This window comes from Lepidochelys olivacea, assembly GCF_965140295.1.
Source record: "Lepidochelys olivacea isolate rLepOli2 genome assembly, chromosome: 10".
Lineage (NCBI taxonomy): Eukaryota > Metazoa > Chordata > Testudines > Cheloniidae > Lepidochelys > Lepidochelys olivacea.
In genome coordinates this window covers 28089577-28113979 of record NC_140420.1, presented here as the reverse complement: position 1 = coordinate 28113979, position 24403 = coordinate 28089577, and the positions used below count along the sequence as shown (strand labels likewise).

The following is a 24403-nucleotide window of genomic DNA, read 5'->3' as shown; positions in this document are numbered from 1 at the left end:
CCCTCTGAGTAATCTACAGGAGAGAGTAGAGCCACTCAGGATCACCTCTTTCAGGAAATAGGTTTTTCAGCAATGTTTAATGGTCAGTAGTGTGACAGGTTCGGTCACAGAGACCCCCATGGGACTGTCACCTGTCATGCTGGAATTACCTCTGAGCCCATTTTCCCTGCCAGCTTGAGACTCCAGAACCCTGCCTTGTTGAACCAGACACACTAGCCTGGTGCAACACAGACCCAGGACTGGTCCACACCCCCAAAGCTGCAGACTTTAACCAAAAACTGCTCAGCAGGTCACCTTTCTCCAGCACCTAGATATTCAGTTCCCAATGGGATCCAAACCCCAAATAAATCCATTTTATTCTGTATAAAGCTTATAAAGGGTAAACTCATAAACTGTCCACCTTCTATAACACTGATAGAAAGGTATGCACCACTGTTTGCTTCCCCAGGTATTAATCACTTACTCTGGGTTAGTTAATAAACAAAAGTGATTTTATTAAGTATAAAAGGCAGGCTTTAAGTGGTTTCAAGTAATAACAGACAGAATAAAGTAAGTCACCAAGCAAAATAAAGCCCGATAGGAAGATGTTTAAAAATAACAACCGTAGATTTCGCTGATAAAGATGTTCCTGGAGCTTACCCTGTCAACACCTTCTCAATAAGCTCTCACTCCAAGTACCATTAGTGAACAGTTAGTATTTTGGTTACTCAAGATGTTCTCAACAATAATATTTGGGTTTTTTAATACTGGACAAACTGCTGCATACTTGCATGCAAAGGGTCCTGTCAGAAAGAGACATTAACCACCTCCCATAGAATCAGATCCAGGATCTCCTCACAGAGCTTCATCACCCAGCAAGGACATAGAACAGTGGTCAATGGGATTTTGGCTCCTAAATGCCTAAATCGCTTTTTGAAAATGAGACGAAGGTGTTGCAATGCTGAGCACATCAATGCCTACATATCTTTGCAAATCTGGGTCTTAATCCCCAGCCCACCTATTGACTGTGAGGAAGAAGTCAACAGTGCTCTGCATGGATGAAATGATACACTTCCACAGAGTCAACTGCAAGACTGAGGTCTCAGAATGTTTAGAAAAGGTAGCTATGGAGGTGCAGTAGTAAAAGCACATTTTGCTTTTGTGTGAGGTAATGTTATCAGTTTATGCAGTAGTTAAGGGACTCAACAGTACCAGGGATTTGTCAAGTAACAAGTATTTTAAAAGGAACACCAGCAAACCAAACAGATGTTGCCATGTGTTTGGTAACTCTGGGTTACTAAAGCTTCATTTTATGATGCCATTAGGAACCTTAAAGTATACCGTCGGTGAAATCCTGACCCTACTGAAGCCAATGGGAGTTTTGCTCCTGCCTCCCCATGAGTCATTCCATCTGTATTTTGTTGTAGCCATAAACTATATTTGTTCATTTAGAAATCCGTATTTAACATGCAGGCTCCAGGGGATATCTCACTACTTCCCATTTGCTTGTACATATACCCTATAGTTTGTACACAAAAAATAAAAGTTCACTTCCTAATAGAAAAGTAATAGCAGTAATCTTGCATTGCTAGACTTTGTTATTTTTACAAAATACATATGATAGACTTTTTACCTGGGTACTTTGAAGTGTTGGCCTAGATAATTAACACACTAAGCTAATCAAAATACATTTTCTGAAGCTTTAAAATTGTTTGCTTTCAGTAATTTCCAAAGGATCTTCCAAACATCACTGTGATTTAGTGAGGTTCTACTGTTGCTAGTCATCATAGCCTTGATCATATTTAAGGCGCCAATTGTGTAATTTATTACATATGGGGAGAACCCTATTGAAGTTAATGTAGCTCTACAGAGAGCTGCTTGCACGGTTGTGGCCTAAATTGATATACATCATTACACCATTCAACACACATTATATAGTGTGTATTCTTTCCTTTGGAGAATACAGCAGCAGATGGTGCTCTGCTCATTTAGGTGCTGATGTTCTGTTTCTACTCATGTGATGCAAAATGTCTACTGTCATTTTTAGTGGAGAATATTAAGAGTTGTGGGGTGGTCCCAAACTGCACTGAGCGATATCACAAGTTTCTTTGCTGCTCAGGGAGGAATATGACAGTTTATATAAAAAGGACTTTAATTTGTAGCTGCACAAAGGTGACGGGAACCCTACCATTCACAAAACAGCTAAAAAAGTATTCCTTCCCACACCCCCAAAAAAGCAAAGGATGGTTTTCTTATGCACAAAACGATTTAATTAAAAGGGGAATACATTTTATCTGGGGTCAAAAGAGGGGTAAATTCCTTAGAAATTTACTCTTGTCCAGAGGAAGTAATATTGTTATTTTGAGTTTGAAAATGTGTATTACATGGTGGAAATTGTTATGCTTGCCCTTTGCTGTGAGGAAACAAGCAGTCAGCTAGTGAGAATCAGGAATATCATGTAGACCAGATGATAAACAGCCATAGGAACTCTCAGAGACTGAATTAAATCTTTAAATGAGGGCTGGATCATTCTGATAATGTAGAGAGACTGAGGTAAGCCTGATGCCTCTGATGAATAGTAAATGAAAAATTTGGTAATTGAGAACAATGAGCGTGAAGTATGAAGAGGTGATTGCAGAGAGAACCCAGGTGTGTTGAAGTTTCCAGAAAAAACTGGGGATGGTGTTTCAGACCAAATGTGGCCAAGTGAGAACACCTGAACAAGGAATGGACAGTTATGATTTTGCATGTGCTTTCCTGAACGAGGTGGAAGGATTCAATTGGAGTGAGCTTCTGCATGCAGGGTTAAGTCTGGGTTTTGAGTCATCCAAGCACTATTTGAATGGGTGCAGAATTAGGTCTGAGGATTGATGTGCTGTGTAATGCTTGATATATAAAATATTATATTTCAAATTCTGTGTTATTCTCTGGTCCTTTGTGACAAGCTGTTTTCCCCTGAAACTCTTGAGGACAATAAAGGATTTCTTTGGTTAAGTGCTTTTTGTCATGTTTTTTGCTGAGCAGCTGGAAAGGGTATTAAGGGCACTACCCAACAGCCGCGTGGGAAGTGAGAGACTCAAAGCAGAAGTCTGTTATCTCAAAGTGTTCACTAGAGCATTGCTGTGCACATTTACCTGCATATGGATTTACAGCTACAGCAGTGTCCGTTACTACAGTAAATAAGACTACTTTTTTAACAGCAATTGAGCTTAGAAACTGTTGCCCTTCTTAAACTGTTCTGTTGAGGTAAAAAAAAATGTGTGGGAGAAAAGGGTTGTGGGCTTTGGGATTCTGATATTTCTATTAGCACATACCTTGCTGAGGCTAATAGTTTCCATGATGCCTTTGCCAGCATAACACCAAGGAGACCTGACTCCATGGTCTGGTGGTGACACCAATTCAGATAGTCCATGCACAAACAGCATAAATGAACTCTGAATTAGGGAAGTTGGTGTTAAGTATAAAGGGTAAAATTTTCAGAAGTGCCTAAGTGACTTAGCAGCCTATCTCCCAATGAAAGTTGGTGGGAGTTAGTCTCCTAAGTGACTTTTGAACATGTAATTTAGGCTCCTAAATCAGTGTCATACAAGCATATTTAACAGGCACAGTGCCTATTTTTTTTCTGAACAATCTGTTTTCCATTCTCCTTCAAAAATTGCTTGCAGTCTAATATATTTATAGTAGTCTTTCTTTAATATTAGCCCCAAATTAGGATCCCATTTTGCTAGGTACTATATACAGGGTAGACGCAATCACTTTCAATGTAGGCAAAAGGTGTATCCCTATTCCGCCCCCTTCTTTCTTTTTTGCCTGTAGTCTTATTTTATACTAGAGATGTTTGTTGGTACATTGTTTTGCACATGAAATGTTATTAACGAAAGAAACCAAAACCAATTGCCAATGGAGTGTTTATATTTATACCTTGACACTTTCTGAACCCAGTAATCCTATTCCAATACATCTTGAACCAAACTGTTGTAAACTGATGGTGCCAAAACTAAAGCTCCTTGCAGCACCTTCAACATCATAAAGCCACTTGAGCTTTAGATCAATCCCACAACAGCAAATTCTCTTGTGTAACTTCAATACATTTTAAGTGCTAATAACTTTAAACTACTGAGTAGACTTTGTTCAGACAGCTTTGTTCCATAGATATTGATATTTTCAAAGCAAGCCAAGTTTGAATAAAATTGCTTAGGCCCAGATTTTCAACAGTGACTAATGATTTTGGGTGGCCAACTTGAGACTCTCTAAAGAGGCCTGATTTTGAGAAACCCCACTTTTCTTTTATTATGTTTTCTTGTTTCCTTACTCCAGTTTCCTTTTCTTTTGTTACTGAGCAGTCATCATTAAAAGTTCACCCTTAACACACTCTAATTTCAATAGTATAGTGGTTTCTTGTTCTGAGTGTAAGAAATATCTCCAATACCATTTCTAATGGGGTCTGCTGCCTCCCATGCACCCCCACATGGCCAGGGGCACCACTGCAGTGCCCTGCTAACAATTTCTCCCTCAACAGCTTCTTAAACTCACAAAGGCTTTTCTTGTCCATTCACCACTGCATCTCAGGGGTTCAAGTTTATTCACATAAATAAAGCTCCAAAATTCCCAGGCCCCAATTCGCTGTACTCTCAGGCCTTCCTGCCTATGACCTTTCCCAGGCTCTACATGGCTGGTGCCTCAGGCTTCTGGTTCTGGCTGCCAAACCCCTTGGTATCAGGGTCCTCACAGCAGAATCCTTTCATACTTCCTGCAGTTTCCTGAGCTTTTTCTTTCACTGCAGCCACCTGCTGCTCTTTACAGGTAATTACCTGATCCAACCTGTGTCGCAGCCAGGTTGTAAGCAACCTGTGTGCACAGGTCAAAAGACAAGTAGTGGAGTCAGGGTTGAGCTGGGTCTCAGAATACAAGGAAGTCAGGGTCAGGCACTGAGTTGCAGACAGGTGGCAAGTAATGGAGTCGGGATCAAGCCAAAGTCAGGAGCTGGAGTCTGCTATTCACAGCAAGGCAAGGTTTGGAGTGGAAGCAAGCGGGTGGTCTGCCCCACTGTTCAAACAGCTCCCTTTGTTGACTTCCTAGTTTATATACTAGCATGGGCTAATCAGTGGGCTGTGGGGGGCCGCCACTCAGGCCCCATGGGCTGGTACTTCCTGCAATGTCTAGCTTCACAGGTCCCCCAGCATAAACCAGGCCTGAGACTCCAGTGGTGATTCAGAAGTGTTGGCAGTGTGTGGCACCCCCATTGTCCCAGGTTCTGGTCCCAGTGGGTCTTACAGTGCCTCTTTGCTAATCAGGGTTGGCTAACTTTGGGATACCCTTCAGGGGTGAGCCACCCTTGTTAACCGCTGTCTGATTAACAGTAATCACTGTTTGTAGTATAATGTTTTCTCTATCTGTTTTACTGTCTGACTCCTCTCGGGGCATGTCTATGCTATAGCAGCACACCTACACCTCGTAATGCCATAGTGTGACACTTCTTATGTCAGTTGAACAGTTTTTTCCTGTTGATGCAATTAATGCACATCTCAGAGGCAGTAGTTAGGTCAACAAAAGAATTATTCCGTCAACCTAGCTGTATCTATAGTGAAGGTGGGATTAGGTCAACCTAACTACAGTGCTCGGGACATGAAATTTTCACAGCCCTGAGCAATGTAGCTAGGTCTAACCAAATTTTTAGATCTGGGCCAGGCCACAGGCCAGTTTGTCCTCTGCCTTCTCCCCTCCTTCCCAAACTTTTGTATTGGTGACCCTTTCACATAGCAAGCCTCTGAATGCGCCCCCCCTTATACATTAAAAACACTTTTTTATATATTTAACACCTTTATAAATGCTGGAGGCAAAGCGGGGTTTGGGGTGGAGGCTGACAGCTCGCAACCCCCCATGTAATAACCTCGCGATCCCCTGAGGGGTCCCGACCCCCAGTTTGAGAACCCCGATATAATTTGATGTACCTCTTCTTTCTTTCCCATTCCCAGTTTTTGTTCTCATTTCCTTCCCCACAGTGTGTACTTACAGTGTTACCTGTGCTCATTCGCTGACCCCTAAAAACCTCTATCCAACCCCCCATTTCCCCCCCCCACACACACACACACGTCTGTCTCTCACATAGACACCCTGCTACCACCTTTCACTGCTGGCACCTGTGGTACACACACTCCTACTCCAGGACTTTCTCCGAACCTTCCAAGTATTGTACAACTTCACGTATGACTTTTTATGCAAAAGATCTAATGAGCTAATTTGTATGTAACCATTAACTCCAGATTTACAAGAAATGTGGGTGTAGATTTAGAGAGTGTGAAAAACGTTAGCCTGCCAATCTGTCGAACCAAGTCTTCTGTTTATCTGCAGGTCAGCAGCAGGGCAAACTCCCAACATACACTGCCTAGGCCTTCTACCTGATCTGTCTGGGAGAGGGGAGGATTCCCTGCAAGGATGATGGAGGTACTCTAGTCTCCATGGCCTGTGCTGTTCTTGGCACCTCTGCTGAGTCTGCAGAAAGCAGTTGTAAAGAGGGGTAATGAATTTTTGATATGGAAGCTGGAACTGAGACTTGTCTGCCTCTTAAGGAAAGGATATGGAGCTTTGGTGAATGACAGAGGTTGTGAATGGCTCAGATATATCAACAGTGTTTTGAATTTTATTCACAATGACTGCGTTGCTTACAGTGCTACCTATATTCACTTAGAACCCACCTTGCACACACCTAATACTACCTGTCTTCTGCAAAAACTATGGCAGAGAATTTTTTATATAATGTTTCTATATAAGCTGCCAGCTGATTAAGCTTTGAGTGATGCATAACTAATTTTACTTACACCAAAAGTAAATATCAAACATGCCTATATTTTTTTTTCAAAGGATGGCAAAACAAGGCCCATCTGAATGTATGAAAAGAGGATGTGAATAGGCTTTGATTTAACTAGAACATGGAAAATTTGGTGTGCCTGATGGGGAGTTCAAAACTCTTATGTCCTGAACCTCAGCACAGATTTGCCAGCAGTTTTATGAGGGGCTAGAAACAATGAAATTGCGCCAGATCAGGTTTTTTCAGTTTGCTTCCATCTCTGTTTTATCATTGCTTTTAATCAACCTCATCTTATCATGTCAATGACTTAAAAACTGTTTTTAAATATTAGGCCAGATTCTCAGCTCGTGTAATTCATTGATGTCAATGGAGTTATGTTGATTTATGCCAACTGAGGAGCTGACCTATTGGCTCCACCACTTAGAAAACAATTGGCTCCAAAGCAAATCTGAGCGGACTATTGAGAGCAGATGACTTCCTGCATTGCATTACATGATACATCACATTGGAATCAATAATTGGTTTCAGTCCTGTTGGGCTATACTGTGTTCTCCCATGAAGATGGGAATAGCCCATCTAGAATTTTTCAGAGTACTGATGATAAGGGATTTGAACTGAAGTTTTATATGGAATTGGCCAATGGAGAACAGTACAATCTCTTTGATGAATTTAGTTTCTTTTCCAGCTCAGGTTTATCAGAAAGAAGATAGTGAATGACTTGAATTCATTTAATTTTACTAAACAAGAGTGTTGGCGAGTTTTGTTTTTTACTCGTCAGATTAATTTAGACCCAGTTGCTGCAGATATCCAGTGCTCATTATCCAAGCTGTATTGCTCATTTGTGGTTGCTTATAAAGACATGGCATTGTTTCTGTTTGCTACCTGGATTACTATAATTCCTGAAGTCAAGAGGAAGACTTGAAGAAGGCACCTCGAGCTTTGACTGTCCAGAGGGAAGGAGAAAAGAAGCAGAATTAGGGAATTTCTGAAAATTGTAAACATTTTATTTTTGCCTTGTTGTGAACCATGTAGTCAGGACCTTCTCTGGCTCCATTGCACCTAGCAATAGGTTTTGGGAACCCTGTCTTCCTGTTGTGTATCCTAGTCTATATAAAATCTACACCCTTCATTGAATTGAAAACTCCACATGTCAGTAGAGCTGGGATCAGGACCCAGTTCTTACAGCTCCAGGATCGTAGACCAATAACCTTAAGACTCTCTTTGTTGTCACTTGTTGTTTTGTTATTTTTCTCAGCTGCAACTACATAGTATAGAAGCTACCATGGACACATGGTGGTTGATTTGGCTCCTGCTGAAGCAAGAAGCAAAAATAACCTGCCATTGACCTAATGGGCCAAGGATTTGGCCCCAATCCATGCACAACAGTATCCATTAATGACTTAGCTTAATACAATCCCTCCCTCCTCCCCGCCCCCCAGTATAGCTGGCATGTGAATCTGCTTGGAGCTTGCTATCTGGAAATTTTGAATGGTTGGAGAGGTATTAAGTTGACTTTGATATGGAAGAAGACTGAAAAACATTACACAAAAGCCCGAAGGGCCAAATCTCTCAAGTTTGTTCCATCGTCTCAATGCCACTTCTATGCTCAGGAAATGGAAAGCTGACTCACTGGGTATTCCCTTGATGTAGGGAAAATCCTTGGATGGCATAATGCCATTAATGTCTCCAGCATAATGGGTATGTCCTGAACATCTTTTTGCCCCTAAGATCAGAGGAGCACAAAAATTGTCTTCCTTCTCCAGCCACATTCCTTTCTCTTCATTCCACCTTTGGGTTGTTCACTGACTACAGCTCATCTGGAATCAAGGATCCTGGCCCAATATTTAAAATCAGAGCAATAACTAATTATCAGATTGATTATTTTTTTCTCAGGTTTCACAGATGTTCCGTGTCTTCATAAATCTGGCAAATTTCCAGTGGAACCAATTTTCCAGGAGAAAGAAGCTATAGGGATGCTAAAATAAGATTTTTACAATAGAGCTGCTTGCAACCTGAAAACAGGACAGACTATAAGAATCATAGAAGATTAGGGTTGGAAGAGACCTCAGGAGGTCATCTAGTCCCATCTCCTCAAAGCAGGACCAACACCAACTAAATCATTCCAGCCAGGACTTTGTTAAGCTGGGCCTTAAAAACCTCTAAGGATGGAGACGCATTCCAGGGTTTCACCACCCTCTTAGCAAAATAGTGTTTCCTAATATCTAACCTAGACCTTCCCCACGGCAACTTGAGACCATTGCTTCTTGTTCTGTCATCTGCCACCACTGAGAACAGCCAAACTCCATCCTCTTTGGAACCCCCCCTTCAGGTAGTTGAAGGCTGCTATCAAATCCCCCCTCACTCTCCTCTTCTTCCATTTAAATAACCCCAGTTCCCTCAGCCTCTCTTCGTAAGTAATGTGCCCCAGCCCCCTAATCACTTTCGTTGCTCTCCACTGGACTCCCTCCAATTTGTCCACATCCCTTCTGTAGTGGGGAGACCAAAACTGGTCATGTATGTTATGTCCAAAGAACTCTGTGAATGGTGAATCTGTAAACCACTGTATATGAAAGTGAGATTTGATAAATGTCACTGTAATCGAGTTTAAATCAAAAACATTTTTTGAATCTGAAGTGAGTTAAGCAAGGTACTTAGGACTTCTGCTATATTCCTGTCTTTCCCTATGGAGCTTTGGTATTGGAGTTATTCATATATGAACCCTAAAATGTTCAGCACTTGAGATAAACAACCTAACATCAGTGTAGGTATCTGAATTTACCCAGAGAGTTTGGTCTGGAAATCTGGCAATTCCTTGCAATTTCCAGTGCTTCCTGATTTTCAGCTGGGTTGGAAATACAACAGCAGCCTTTCCACAATAGTTCTTTCTTTAATTATCTATGTTGGATGAAACTAGGAGGCGTGAAGGCATGTGGCAATGAAACAGGCATGAAAATATTTCTAATTCCCCAAAGGGGTCAGGTTAGATTCTGTTTGTGAGTGAACGTTCCCCATGTTTTTTGGTATCACATCCGGTTCACCACTCCTAACTGCAGTACATACTGCAGCCACATGTAATTATTAGGGCTGCTTCAAACCAAATCACTACGGTGTCAGTAGTGTGCCAGATCTACTGCAACTTGGAGGCAAGCAGGTGCTGCATCAACTAGGTCTTGTAGGTGCTAGCACAGGCTGACCAGATGTCCTGATGTTAGGGTCTTTGTCTTATACACACAACTCTATCCACCTGCCTGAAAAACAAATGTCCTGATTTTTCACACTTGCTATCTGGTCACCCTAGTTAGCTCTGGGGGCCCAACAGCCATGCAGATGCATTGCTAAGGGATTGGTTATTTTACTAGGGCTGGCAGGAAAGAGAAGGGCTGCACATGCTCTAGGTACAGAGGTGTAAACAGTTACAGCTCCAAGTGAACAATAGAGGTTCTTGTTTGGGCCCCTGGAGCAGTCCAGTTGAGAATCAGGGCTCTTCATGCCTAATGCTGGGGGTACCCTCTCCAGTCCAGTCTCTTTCCAAGCAAACAGGTGCTTCTAGTTAGTGTCTCTCTTTGGGGCACTTCTGCCCTGACTCCCTGCACAGCTGCTGCTGTTGCATAAGTTCCACACAGACCTACACCCAGATGTACTGTCCAGCACTCACAGCCTGTTGCGCGTGCAGTTCTGCATATGGTTCCTGAGGAATTTTTTCTGTGTCCAGCTTCTACAGCTCTTGGCTAGCCACATGGCCTCTCCAGCCAGCTTCCCTGCAGCTGCTTGCTACGTAGCTGCCACTTTCCAAACATAACCTGCTCACTTCCTGGTTCAAGAGAAAGGGGATGTGCAGTGGGGACAGGCTGATGGGAGTTGTTAGACCTCTGCTTAGATGATCATCATGTTATCAATGTTAACTTTGTGATCCCTCTTCCTTCTCCCTCCTATTCTTTGTTCAACCTACTTGTAATGCCATGTTTTTAAATTGTATTGTAAGTTCTTTAGGGCAGAGACCTTGGTTGAAAACCTAGGCTCACTGAAACCCAGTGGGAGTTTTCCATTGACTTTAGTGGGGTGAAGATTTCACCCCCGTGTCTTACTACGCATTTGTACAGTACATGCACAATGAGGTCTCAGTCCTGACAGTGGCCTCTAGGTATTGCTGTAATACAGGGAATGATCATATGTAGCATTGTGGATTATCTTTAAGTCCCTTGCAGTACCTAAAAAAGCACAATCTAGAGTAGCAGCCTAGACTCTGCATTTTCTTGTTTGCAATGTTGTAATTTGCAGCATCAATATTATTTCAGGTTTTTGGTCGTTAATGAATATGTCAAGATATGGAAATGAATTATGTCCTTTTAATAATGTAATGGAGCTCTAACTTGTAGATCTGCATTTTCTTTTTTAGCCTGCGTCATTTAACTCCCAGTAAGAATATGCTGATCCGAGATAAGTAATTTTGATTAATGAATATTTAAAAAATAACTGTGTTCTGTAATTTCCACTGCAGCCCTTATATTCCTCCTAGTCTCAACAATACTTTAGCCCACTTTTATTCTGTAGTGGAAATGTTTTCTGTAGCAGGGTGAAATTGTTACAAACAGGCTGCAGTATGGACTGGTACAGAGATGCCACCATCCCAGCACAGGGTACTGAGGATAATGAGCCTAAACTAATACCAGAGATAACATCTTTTGTAGTGCCAGGGGAAAATGAGCACTGTTATACCCTTTTAAAAGCCTTTCGTATGCGCCCACCCTCACAAAAGGTGTTTGATCCACTACCCGTCACAGTCCCTGGGAAGGCTGCCCTGCCTTCACTTCTCTTTGTGATGAGGTCCTGCAGTCCAACCCCCTCTCCAACTAGCTTACGTCCCCTTAGTTGCCAACCATGTTGCTTAGCAGGCCCAATGGATATGGCACCTTCAAGAGCTCTCACTCAGGAGCCCGTGAACAGTAATAGCATGAAGAAAAATAGCCTCTCCAAAAACAAAGTGATTTATTTTGCCAAAAAAAAAAAAAAGAAAAAGAAAAAAAAAGGTACACAGTGCTTATAGAAGTGGATTTAAAACAGTGACCTGCATTCATATTTTCTTCCCAACACTTGGAATTCCACTCAAGTCACTAAGTGAACATGAGAAACAAAGTGGGTGAGGTAATATCTTTTATTGGACCAACATCTGTTGGCGAGAGAGATAAGCTTTTGAGCCACGCATAGATCTTCTTCAGATCTGGGAAAGGTACTCGGAGTGTCACAGCTAAATGCAAGGTAGAACAGATTGTTTATCATAAGTAGTTAGCACATATTCCAAGAGACCATCAAGATGATAACTCTTCACTCTGCGTGAGCCAAGCCCGGAAGTCTACACAGCAATGAAACAGCTCTACAGCCCAAGCCCTGCAAGCAGAGTTGGATGGCACAGGCCAGCTATGGGTTTTTCTTTGCTGTGTAGACACCCTCTCTCACCAACAGAAGTTGGTTCAATAACAGATATTACCTCACCCACCTTCTGTCTGGAATATCCTGGGATCTACATGGCTACAACTACAACTAGGTAAACATGACTCAGTCTTGGGGTCCGCTGCTTTCTTAGGGACCAAATTGTAGCCTGCTTGCTGCAGACCCTGTCTTTCAGTCAGTTTCTGGGTCAGCCTGCAGCATGATCTCTCTCTCTCTTTTTCTGGGTACATCTACACTGCAATCAGGACAGCATGTGTAGGCACACCCAAGCTGCCTTGATCAAGCTAACTTGCTACATGCAGCTGGGAAGCTGCAGTGGCATTGGCTAGCCACCCAAGTACATACCTAGGGGTCCCAGGCAGGATTGTACTGAGGCGGCTAGCCTGTGCTGCTGTGGCTACGTTGCTATTTTTAGCAAACTAGTTGGTGAACTGACCACTTCCCCTCTCCCTCTTTCTCAGGGGACCTTTTAATAGATCAATGTCTTTTGATCTCTCTTCTCAGCCTGGGCTAAACAACCTTATAGCCAGGGTTGAGGCTGAGGAATCCCTCTTCACAGCTATAAACCTAGCTATTATGTTTGAGAAGATGATCCGTATCTAGACTATTATTTTACCTTTTCTTCTTGGTTTCTTTTAACAATGCTGTTTGATCTAATTCTGTGCATTTGGGCAGGTTAATATCACCCCGATGCAAAAAGGGCATATTATAATGCAAATATTTCTCAGATCTATGTACAAATATTTCTCAGTTCTTCACACACCCATTTAAAAAAATGAGAAGACTTATGTTGACTTGAATGAGCTTTGGACTGGCTCCGGGTCAGTTCTGTTGTGCAGTGTAGCAGAAGCTGGACTGGGACCTTCACCCTCCTGTTCATTTTCTAGAATTACTGGCTGTGTTACAGACTGCCAATACTGTGCTTAGAGAGTGGGATTTTGCTTGACCCATGCATAGAGTCACAAGAAATAAAGGAAGGATGCCTTTGCCCTCTTCTTACTTACACCCATTTCTTCCCTACTTGAGCATAAGCTAGGCACAATCCAGCCTATAATGTACTTAAGAAGAAGAAGAAGAAAATCTTTCAAATGCGTGGTTGTGGGTAGCAGTAGTAGAAAATTTCAGGTTTCAGAGTAACAGCCGTGTTAGTCTGTATTCGCAAAAAGAAAAGGAGTACTTGTGGCACCTTAGAGACTAACCAATTTATTTGAGCATAAGCTTTCGTGAGCTACAGCTCACTTCATCGGATGTAGTAGAAAATGTCATTCAACTTGTTTCAGGGAATAAGATGTGAAGAATTGATTGAGTAATCAATTTAATAATGAACAGAATTTCAAATACAAAAATAATTAGTTGACACAGCCTTTGGGCACAGTTCACTACAGTTTTATATGCTGTCTATGTAGTCGTTCGGCTCAAAAACAGGGTAATTTTGATGTAAAATGATTCATAGGCAATAGCTGTGCACACGTTTCTCATATTAATGACATTTTTAACTACCTTTTGGAACTTCTGAAACCTTATATGCACTCTCAAGGTGCATAGATCAAAAATTGTTAGATGCACAAACAGATCATCAGAAAATGTATTTTCAGCGTAACCAACATAATGTAATTCATCCTAATGTAAATTAATACAAAATGCAAAGCACTATATAGTAGAAAGATGAGGTGAAGAGTAAGGCATAAAGGTGAATAAGTTGGGCCTGTTAGCTTGTTGAATGCTGTCAATTAGATCAGCTGGTGATTTTGATTTTTTTCCCCCTGCACAAAAATGGATGCAGTCCTGTTCCCATTGGAGAGAAATCTATTTGAGGTTTATTGCTGACTTGACTGGGAGCAGGATCCTGACTTGAATGGGAGCAGGATCCTGACATTTCTCTACTCTATCAACACCCCATTCTAAATACTTTGGTTTGGTATATATACAGAAGCGTTTTTAATTACATGTTTGATGCTGTCATGCACACAAAAAATGTTGAGGGAGAATCTAAAATCAAATGTTTGTGCTTTACAAAATACTTTTCTATTATTCATGGAAGACCAGAACCTCATCTGGGTAGAAGTCTGTATTGATCCTTCTGTTTTGTTAGTGTCAATTATGTTGGACCTACATTTTTGAAAATCACACTTCAAAAATCTTCTATAAAAGTTTCCATAAAAGCAGGGGGAACTGAAATTTACCTCCGAAGTGTTAGAACAAAGGAAGAAGGCAGCACCGATGTAAATAAAACAATATTGGCATATTGGTGTGAATGTTAAAGTTCAGGAGGGATTATTTTGGCCACAAGATCCTTTCTGAGCTGCTCTTGGCCAAAATTAGACCAAAGTTATTTGAGAGTACACCAATGCTTTCCTGCGGCTTTCCTGTAAAATTGGCCATTTTAATAACTAATAAAAGATTATCTGTTTTTATTTTGTTCTCAGTAAAAATTAATAAAGGCCTTCCCCTTACATAATTTGCTATGAATCAGCCATATATATATGGCTGATTCATAACAAATCATATGTGTGTGTGTGTGTATAGATATATATATATACACACACTATATATATACATATACATAAATTAAAGAAATTATTATGCAAATAAGTTATTTTATATTTTCCAAAATTAAGTCAATTTTTATGTGCTAGTGGTAAGGAAGTATTTTTTTACTGCTGCTAGATAGAAGCCTTTAAGACTCTCCTGATTACTGTTTGTTTAATGGATTTTAGTTTGCTCTCCCAATCCTGCTTTGCTATTATGTCTCTTGATGAGCCTTGTTATAGACTGTTTTAGCAGGTGCCTATCCATTTGCCACCTGCCCTGGTACAGTGAATGATTCTGCAATTTAGCTAATGCATTTTAATTATTTACGTGACATTTTACCTTGTATGGTTAGAGTGAGTATGTAAATTGTCTAGAGATTGCAAAAAACGTCCTGCCTTAACTGGAATGTAGACTAAGTGTACGGTCTATGGTCAACGATGATGATAAAACCAAAGACAAAAAAAAAAGGAATGGCATTGGCATAAAAAAAGGAATATTTGTTCTCATGTTCATACCTATGCTGGTACACCCCCAACCCCCCTTATTTCTCCATTGATCTATAGTTAGTAAGTGTATATTGTGTAAGTTGATGTACTCAGTGAAAAAATTGCATGTATATGTTTTTACATCTACCTCAATATACAAAACATACCATATAAGAAAGTGTGTAAGAGTGCCAGTTCAAAGGTCAGGGATGATTTTCATGATAAATAATACACAGTCTAGAAAGTCACCAAGACTTGTCTCTTTTACATTGGAAAATTGTCTTTGAAACAAGAATTCTCTTGATTGATTCAGTAAATGAATGTAGCAAAGCAAGATGAATTAAAAATATTTCACTTTATCGTGTTATAAAAATCTAAGCCACAAAAACCCTTGCATAACCATTCATTTTACATACAGTGCCTGTCAAAATTTTAAAAATAAGAAAACCAACAAATCTGGTATAACTGTCCGTGCTACCTAGCCTAACAATTATAACTCTGACCTAATTTTGAGTTTTAAGTATATGTGGTTTTACTGCAAAAACAAACAAAACAAAAAATATACCAAATTAGCACAAAGACTGTAACTTTCTTCTGATTTAGTTGTCGTATTTCCCTGTTCCCTGTATTGCATTTATCTCCCAGTAGGACTAACAGCAGCAGCAGTAACACTGTGAAGTCAGTAGATGGCTGTAGAAAAGTATGTTGAACACTCTTGTGTTAGAGTAATAAGATTGGGGAAGGCCTTGACCTGACTGGATGCTGCTTTTATCTGAAGTACATTTAAAGAGATAAAGGGGAAGCAGGGTGCAGTAGATGCTCCTTTCTTTTCCATGGGAGCTCAGCTTTGAGTTAAAAAATTCTCAAGTGCAGGATTTGTGAACTGGGTCCTTTAGCAAGGAAATGTAATGGCTTAGGTGCCACTGGAGTCACCTGCTTTACACTGATGATTTTTTTTTCCGTCAAGACGTCTTAGAAATCTTCCTATAAATTCCTACTGAGGGGGCTTCTGTAAATCCCATAGCAGCTATCAGGAAGTGGTATGCCCCCATTCATTTCTTTATTTATTTTTCTGCTTTTACCACTGTAGGTGGCTGCCGTTAGTGCACGGACCTGCTCATTAAACAGACACACCAAGAATTGTTACCTAAGCAAGCCTGACAGTAAAGAAAGGACAGGCAGAGTTAGGGAGAAAAAGGGAAGAAAAAAAGACAGCCTGAAGCAAGTCACTTCACACGCAGAAAGAGCCACTGAACGAATGCTATTCTCATAAACAAACAAAAAATATCTTGTTTAAGAAAAGAAGAGAACTGTGAGGACTTGACAGAAAAAGGCAAGATTTTCTACCCACTGGTTTCAGTTTTCCTTCCAGACATACTTGGTGAAGTAAGGAGACTTCTCTTTGCTGACAGATCCCTTGATTTCTCTTTCAAGATGATGATGTATTTGTGGGTAGGTAGTGTCTCTCTCCATGTCAATCTTTTATTAATAAATTGACTTTGGGACTATAGATTTTAGCCTACAGTAACAGCATATTTTGTAATATGTAAAGGTGCCTATACTGCAGGATAGCCTAGCACAGCTAGCGTACATTACGTTACATGTGGTTGCATTACCAATGGGAGTTTAAATGAACTGGTTCATTAACGTTAAGCTGCAATTTTATTTTCAGGGTTTAGAGGGTGTTTGGTAGTGCACTGCTTTCTTTTCGTTGCCTTAAGAAAATGTTACAATTGTATCTCTGTGATTCACTGTGTGGTTCAGTCATAAAATGAATGCTGCATCACTTGTGGATGTACAGAATTTGCTTTCTTTATAAAAAATGAACTAATCTTAGTGTGAGTTCAAACTTCAAATTATGCTACTTGATGTGTGTGTGTGTGTGTGTGTGTGTGTGTATAGTAGTAGTAGTTGTTGTAACAATATTTCTTAGCTTTTGAAGTATGTGATGACTGACAGGTATAAATGCAGAAATATCTTAATATGCACTTATTCTAGTCCTTTTATGTTCAGCATTGTTTTGATTTTTTGCAGCAAAATCTGTTCACCTGAGAAACTAAAATAGGACTCTTCTGTGACACATTCATTGTCAGTTAATGAATGTATTAGCCTTTTAATTCATCCAGCTCTAAATGCAAACACATTTTTATTTTTTTCCCAAAAAGAAATCAGTGAACAAGTCTGCATAATTTAAAAACATTTCTCAGTTCTTCTTCAAAGAGTGTATATCTTCTAGGGAAATACTTTAATCTCATTTGACAATCCATTTTTATTTGAAATATATTTTCTGCTAAACATAAAATATAAGTAGATGTGGGCTAGCTTCTAATCTGGGCCACCTGTTCAAAACAGGCTACATGAAGGCTATACCCCTTAGAAATATTATCAGTAAATCACTACCTTTCTCTTAAACTGCTTGCGGGTCATGCTGTAAATCCCTTTTTACAGTTCCTTCTAATTTCTGTCTACCCTGTAATATATTGTAATAACTTCTGTTAGTTGGACAAAAGGCACCATAAGCAGACTTGTACGCTACTTATTTCAGTTCTTTGACCTGTGTTATCATTTCCAGAGCTTCTCCAATCAGTGAGCCTTATGATTTTGACTCTTTTTTTTACAGCATACTGTAGTACATTACGTCAGTTTAGTTTTCACAAGCAATATCTATTCATGTATTTCAACAGCAAGAGGCATCACAGATTACTGCCTGTTTATTCTTTAACCCTTTACCATGATTCTTTGTTTTACTGTAACTATATAACCACTAATCCATATCAATCTTTTATAATATGTTAAAGCTCAAAATCTTTGCTATAATGATCCATTTTTTCTATACAATTTTACTCTTTTGATTTTGGAATTAACATCATCATATGAAAGGGATTCTAAAACAGAGAATAAATATTTGAGGATGATACACACAATTTTTTTGTGGGAAGAGAAATAAAAATGATAGGACTTATGTTGTTCTATATTTTTGTTACACTTATTCAAAGCATTTAATAGGAAATCATATTAATTTAGTGAAGGACTGATTTTTTTTTAATTTTATGTACCCTTGTTCATTAGAATATCAATTTCCTTAATTTTAATTAAAGGTAGTTATTCTATATTTTATTATCTTATAATTTATACACTTCTCTAGCTATGCCTGTTACTCATGTGTGTTCTATCCCAAAGCACAAGAGTAAGCAGTTTCTGTTGTTACGCCCTCTTGGGTTCTTAAAGCTTACTGACCTGCTTTCTTAGTAATTAATCTTTGACCTTTAAAACCTAGTTCTGCAACGCCTATTTTCCTCTTTTTGACTTACTTTTTATGGTACTTCATATTTTTATTAGCAGCATGCATCAGACTGAAGCATGTATAATCGATATATATCACTACTACACCTGGGTATTAAGCACAGTTTCCATTTTTAATTTGCCTTTGCAGGTATAAAAATGATTTAAATCAAACTTCCAAATCAGATTAGTTAGATGTATGCTGAGAATTCAGGGATTTTAGTATATTGGATAGTACTGGTTCCTTTTGTTCTGAAAATAAGGAAAGGATGCATTCAGCAAAAATACGATTACGTTTTAGTTTTTCTGTAGTGGTAGGAATTGTGTACCTAAAATATATTGATATTTCAAAGAGGTGTGGCTGTTATAGTGAACAATGAGCTTTTGACACGTACAGGTGCAATGTATAAACTCCCCTATAGCAACATATGAAAGGTTCTCCCTAGGCCCTACTTCAACTTTTACTGTCATTATGTAAAACCTAGTTAATAATATTAGTATAATTTTGAGTAGCCAACTTTTGTGAAAAAGTGAATCTTTTTTAAAGAAGTGTGTGATGAATTTATTCTCTTTCTCTAATCAGCATAGATATATTTGCTCCATCTTATCCACCACTTTATTGAACAGTGTTACTATGTAGTTTCATTCATGCAGGGATTTAAAAAGAAAAAATGCCATTCCAGCTGTTTTACATTCTATATTGTTTTACTAATTAGGACCCTGGAAACATTATTTTCAGTTGTTGTATTGACAATTTGTGGGTCTCTTTACAGTGAACAAACTGTAAATGTGTTCAGTTAATGAAATCAAACAATATCTTAGTGGTGCAGTGAACAGCTAGGATAATTCAGTGTGTTGACTGCAGGATTAGTATTTTTTTCAAACTGTGTATTAAAAGATTTCTAAAAGTGAAGTGGGTGCCTGCAACATGTTGGATTCACAGTCTTGCGGAATGAAATGCTCTGTTTCTCCATGGCACAAGCACTCCAACAATCCTTGTACTCCCATCCAAAGGTGAAGGGGATGAAATTCAGTTGCCATGCCCATTAAACTGTGCTGAGACAGCTTTTGCAAGTGTGGCATTGTACAAGTGTACTGTAGGAACTTGACTGCGTCTACCAACCAATCTCATATGGACCACCAGAGTTCAAAGACTTTTAATAACTACTCACTTGGACTGGATTACAACCAGCACCTAAAGTTGAAAGGATTTGCATGCTTTTGACTTGAATCCTGAGCCCTGCTCCAATACGATGCACATTTGTATTCAGCAGGAGGATTTCTTGCACTTGTGATGCCAGGCTTTCCTGACAAGCCATGATACAAGCCTCACAATCCTGTACGACTAATGCTTGATGGATATGTTGTGATGGAATATGGAAAAAAAAGATTTTCCCATTTCCCCAGATATAATTGATTAGCGTAAGGGCTTTTACCAAGGCTGTGAGGGTGTTTTTCAGAGAAACATCATATACCTTTGGCTTATTGATTGGAAGTTGAAACATCAAAAGGTATGTCTACTATGTAGTTGGTGGTGTCATTTCCAGCTTGGGTAGACTTATCCCTGCTAGCTCAGACTGAGATAGCATGCTAAAAATAGTACTTCTGCCTCTCCAAGTACAATCCTGTCTGAAACCCTCAGTGCATACTCAGAGAGGCTAGCCCACCCCTTCACCCATGCTGCCATGACTACATTGCTATCTTTAGTATGTAAGCTTGGTCTGAACTAGCAGGGATATGTTTACCCAAGCTGAAAAGTACACCTGCAGTTCCAGAGTAGACATCTCCTTAATGTCAGTGAGTTGGATGCATTTTTGGCCTGATCAATGGGAATGAGAGTGCTTAGCACCTTCCATAAGACGATTACCCCTCAGAGGAGTGGATGTTTTTATATTCTATTTCCCATGCCCATTCTGCCTTTCTTATTTCATAATTAAGCATAGTTTGTGATCTTCTTAGCATATGCACATCGTGCCTCAGGTGGCATGTGACCAGGATTCATCACTGAATTTGGTACACTGATTGGATCATGAGCGTCCCCTGGCCTGGGCTGGGTGCTGACAGGGAGCGCAACATGAACGCTGATGTAGTTTGTGATACACAAAGATATGCATTGTTTTCTTCCCCCCAAAAACATGCCCTGATATAATGTGAATTTTTCTTTCAGTAATTTGAATTATGACATTATTTCCTGTTAGACATCACACTAATGATCAGCTCCTATATTTTGAGTCAAAAGATTAGAGGTAGAGCCAAAGTGTCCAATTAAATATAAATTCATATGATATTAAATATTGTTATAAGAAATTGGGGGTAAAGTAATTTGAAAATAGCTTTTTAGAAATGTCAGTGCTCAACTTTTACATTATTTTTTAATTTTCTGTGAACACTCCTTGCTAATGTTACCTAAAATATACTGTGACTGACTATTTACAAAGCCCTTGGTCACTAGTCTGTTTTCTCAAATACATCCCAACATGCTGATCCTTTGCACATGGATTGATTTTTAAGCAGCCTTTTAAACAAATATTTTGTATTCATTTAAAGGAGGTGTTCACTTGAAGCTATGGAGAAATACTTGATCAAATAAGGCAGATTTGAAAGCATGGCTGCAAATGAAATTTGTATTTGCCCAAACCTGGAGTCCACAGACATAGAGGAACACATTGAAAAATGTATATGCAATAGCAACAAGATACTTTCTTGTTGCAATAGCACGTTGTTTTGACAACTCTGAAACTCAAAGCTTTCAGGTCAAGCAGAGAGAATTGCATGTTGTGCTTCAGTTTATTAGCAGAATGTAGCTCAGGTGGAAAATTCATGGGAAAGATTGAAGCATGAGGAGCGATAGTAAGAGGGTATCTCTGAAATTTTGATTTTAGTCATTTTAAATTAGTTGACAGCATTTTCTGTGGTTTCATCTGGGGAGATTGCATAGAATTAGTTAATGTTGTGAGCATTTTCTTATTGAGCGATATCTTATTAAGTTTCTCTGTAAGACTTTGTGTGAGTTTACCATATTCAAATGCAGACGATGATATTTCATTCAATTTTAACAGTCGCCTTACTGGTTCTTATGTACTGTCATATTTTCAGGGATAGAGTATGTATTTTTCATATGAATTAGGAAAGTATTGTATTCAAAGTGTAGCATGTGTTTTTTCTACAGTAGATAAGTTCCATTACATAAATTTTAAGAGAATCATTTCAAGATTGCTTTTCATATGAAGGAAACAAAACTCCAAGCTTATATGAATACTATTAAAACAAAAAACAAAATCCCTGGAAATCTTAAAACTACAGTGAGCAGGGACAAGTAGAAATTATAACGGTAGTTTACGATATCTTATGGCATGAAAATATACATGGCTGTGGGGAATATAATTATCTTAATATTTTATAAAAACTTTTTTTAATAAAGATTTCACTGCAGATGCAATGAGTGAACTGAAAGAGGCATTTTGCACTGAACCTACCTTACAATATCTTCCCAGTAATGTGACAGGTTAATAGACAAAATGTGTTATATGTTGTGTTTAAAGAGCTGTGGATAGGTGATTGATAATATAAACAAAATAAATATGTAGTATGGCTTGCAAGTGGAGCACTTAAGTATAGATGTTGTTACATAAATATTTTGATTACTCAATAATGTTAAATCCTTTCAGTTAAGAGAAATCAAACATATTATCTGAAAAACTGCAGGCACCTTCCAAGTCCAAATGATCCTCTCATTGGTTTCCACAAGGATTTTGAATAAAACATATAGGTTCATACTCTATGGCTGACTGCATGACCGCTGACGTTGAATAAATATGTACCTTTTATTATTAACACAGAAAAATACAAAACAATTTAGTAATAGAGAACACCAATATGAATTTCAAGCATCTTTAAGGGCATTTGACTCAATAAACTTGAAAAATAGAGTATTACAGTTTATAAAGCAGCAGCCTTGATCCCTGAAATGAAAGGACTAGTTAAATGAAAGCAGGGTCACAATTAGTTAAAGTAGGATCCAAGACAATTGGGTTGTCCCGCTGAATGTGTTCAATTTTAAAGTTTTCTTAGCAAAACACAACTGTGCAGATGAAGTGTTTGTTTTTTTTCTCTCTCTATGCACACAGGACAATACCCTATATTTCCTTGGATATCAGAATATCTCTGGATATAAAAGGCAACTCATAAACTATGCCCCAAAGTTGGTTTGAAGAAGTATTTCAGTCATGTAAACTTCAGTCTTGCTTTAGAATGTTTGAGCCCAAACCTTTAATGATAATTGACATCACTTTAAAACATGTCCCAATACATTAATGTTTTCTGGAACATTTGGCACGAGTTCAATTGAAAATCCACCTGTTTCTGCATATACAACAGGCTTTATTATTTATTTAATCTTTCTTTTCTTTGGTCTTGGACTTCTTTAAATTACCAAAGTTTTTCATTGTTTTTTCAGCAAAGGGAGATTACCATCACCCAGATTTTGCTCCACCTCTGCATTCAGAACTCTCCTTTCATGCATCACTGGGGATTGTTATCTCCAGGGCATTGTTTTCTCTCTCACTTTTGAGGCGCCATCTTGGAGGCCTCTTTGGCAGTTTGGGGATGCTCATGGGAGGAGTATTTTGGTTGGGACTGGATGGGATGAGAAGGAGTTGGCAGGATAATAGATGCACATTGACCTCTGCCCCTCAGAGAGTACAAAACCCTTGGTCTGTATTTGGTCCCACAGAACTAATAGGAGAGGGAAGGAGATTTCTCTTTAAAAGGGCCCTCTTCAGGGCAGTCACATTTATGGGAGGTTTTCCTGTGACTGGGCCCAAACCTGCCAGGGTCACAGCACAGGCCATGCACATAGGTTGTCTTGAGCTTCCACTGATCCCATGGGATCTACGGAGCTTGAAAAAGGGTTCTGCTGTTATTGTGGGGGTAAGCAGGGGGGTACACACCCTGCCCCATGACAGTGATTTGTGAGGAACTCCTTAAGGGGATCCTTGTATACCATCTTCCTTGGGAAGGTGAACAGGGCTTATTTCTTTCCACATGACTAAAACAGTCACTAAACAGAGGTTCTCCTTTAGGTTTCAGTCCTCCCACCAGACTTGATTTCTCTTAAATCTCCTTGGGATTTGGGATTCTCCGACTATCCATGCTACTAGAATGAGAAAGTCTCCGAGTCCTAGAGGACCCAGGAATCTCCTCATAGCTTCCCCAGCTTTTGTATCTTTTTCTTTTTCCCATGTCACTTTTCTGACTCCAAAAACTCCCTGACTTCCCAGAGTGGTGCTGCTTGTCTGCCAAATAGGAGGCACCATGACCAGCTCCTGTAGAACAATAATCCCATTTTAATTTTGAACAAAATTCTTAATATAGTATTAATATAAATATTCTTAAATATGATTCTAGAATGTGAATATCACTTCACTCCACACACTTAAGCAATGTTGAAAATATGTTCTCATTCTTGTACAGCACTCCAGTGGTAAGTTAGCCATATAAATTCACTTTAGCCTGAAACTTGGTATAAAAGGGTCTTCTTAAGAGGCTGATCTCTGTCTATCCTGTTGCATGTTTTGGCTCCCTATGTGGTAAACAATGTATACTGACTCTAGTTTTTTGTAATGTTTATATAATACAGTGAACAACTCTTGAAATATTTTATTTTTATTTTTACTTTGTACATCAGTATTTCTTAAATATCATTACAGTATTTCAAGAAAGAATAAAATAAGCCAACATATTTATGAATCATGAGATTTAACACAGACCAAAGTAGATCTTATTATTGATGTGCTTACTGCTTCATTAAATTCCCCTTAAGGTTTGCAGCATGGATATGGATCATTTGCAATAATAATTATGCAGTGAT

General features: G+C 39.2%; 1 protein-coding gene across 21 annotated transcripts in view; it reads left to right on the top strand.

The window, feature by feature from the left end:
- The window catches only part of RBFOX1 (RNA binding fox-1 homolog 1), a 2420635-nt gene that overhangs the window by 1821533 nt on the left and 574699 nt on the right, over positions 1–24403 (top strand). Inside the window, exon 1 of one of the 21 annotated variants that reach the window (XM_084641972.1) lies at positions 16672–16704. The exons of the other annotated variants lie outside the window; for them this stretch is intronic. Within the exon in view, the coding sequence (XP_084498098.1) occupies positions 16687–16704 (18 nt within the window). The 5' untranslated portion in view covers positions 16672–16686. Of the gene's footprint in view, positions 1–16671; positions 16705–24403 lie in introns of those variants that run through there. 21 annotated transcript variants of the gene reach the window in all.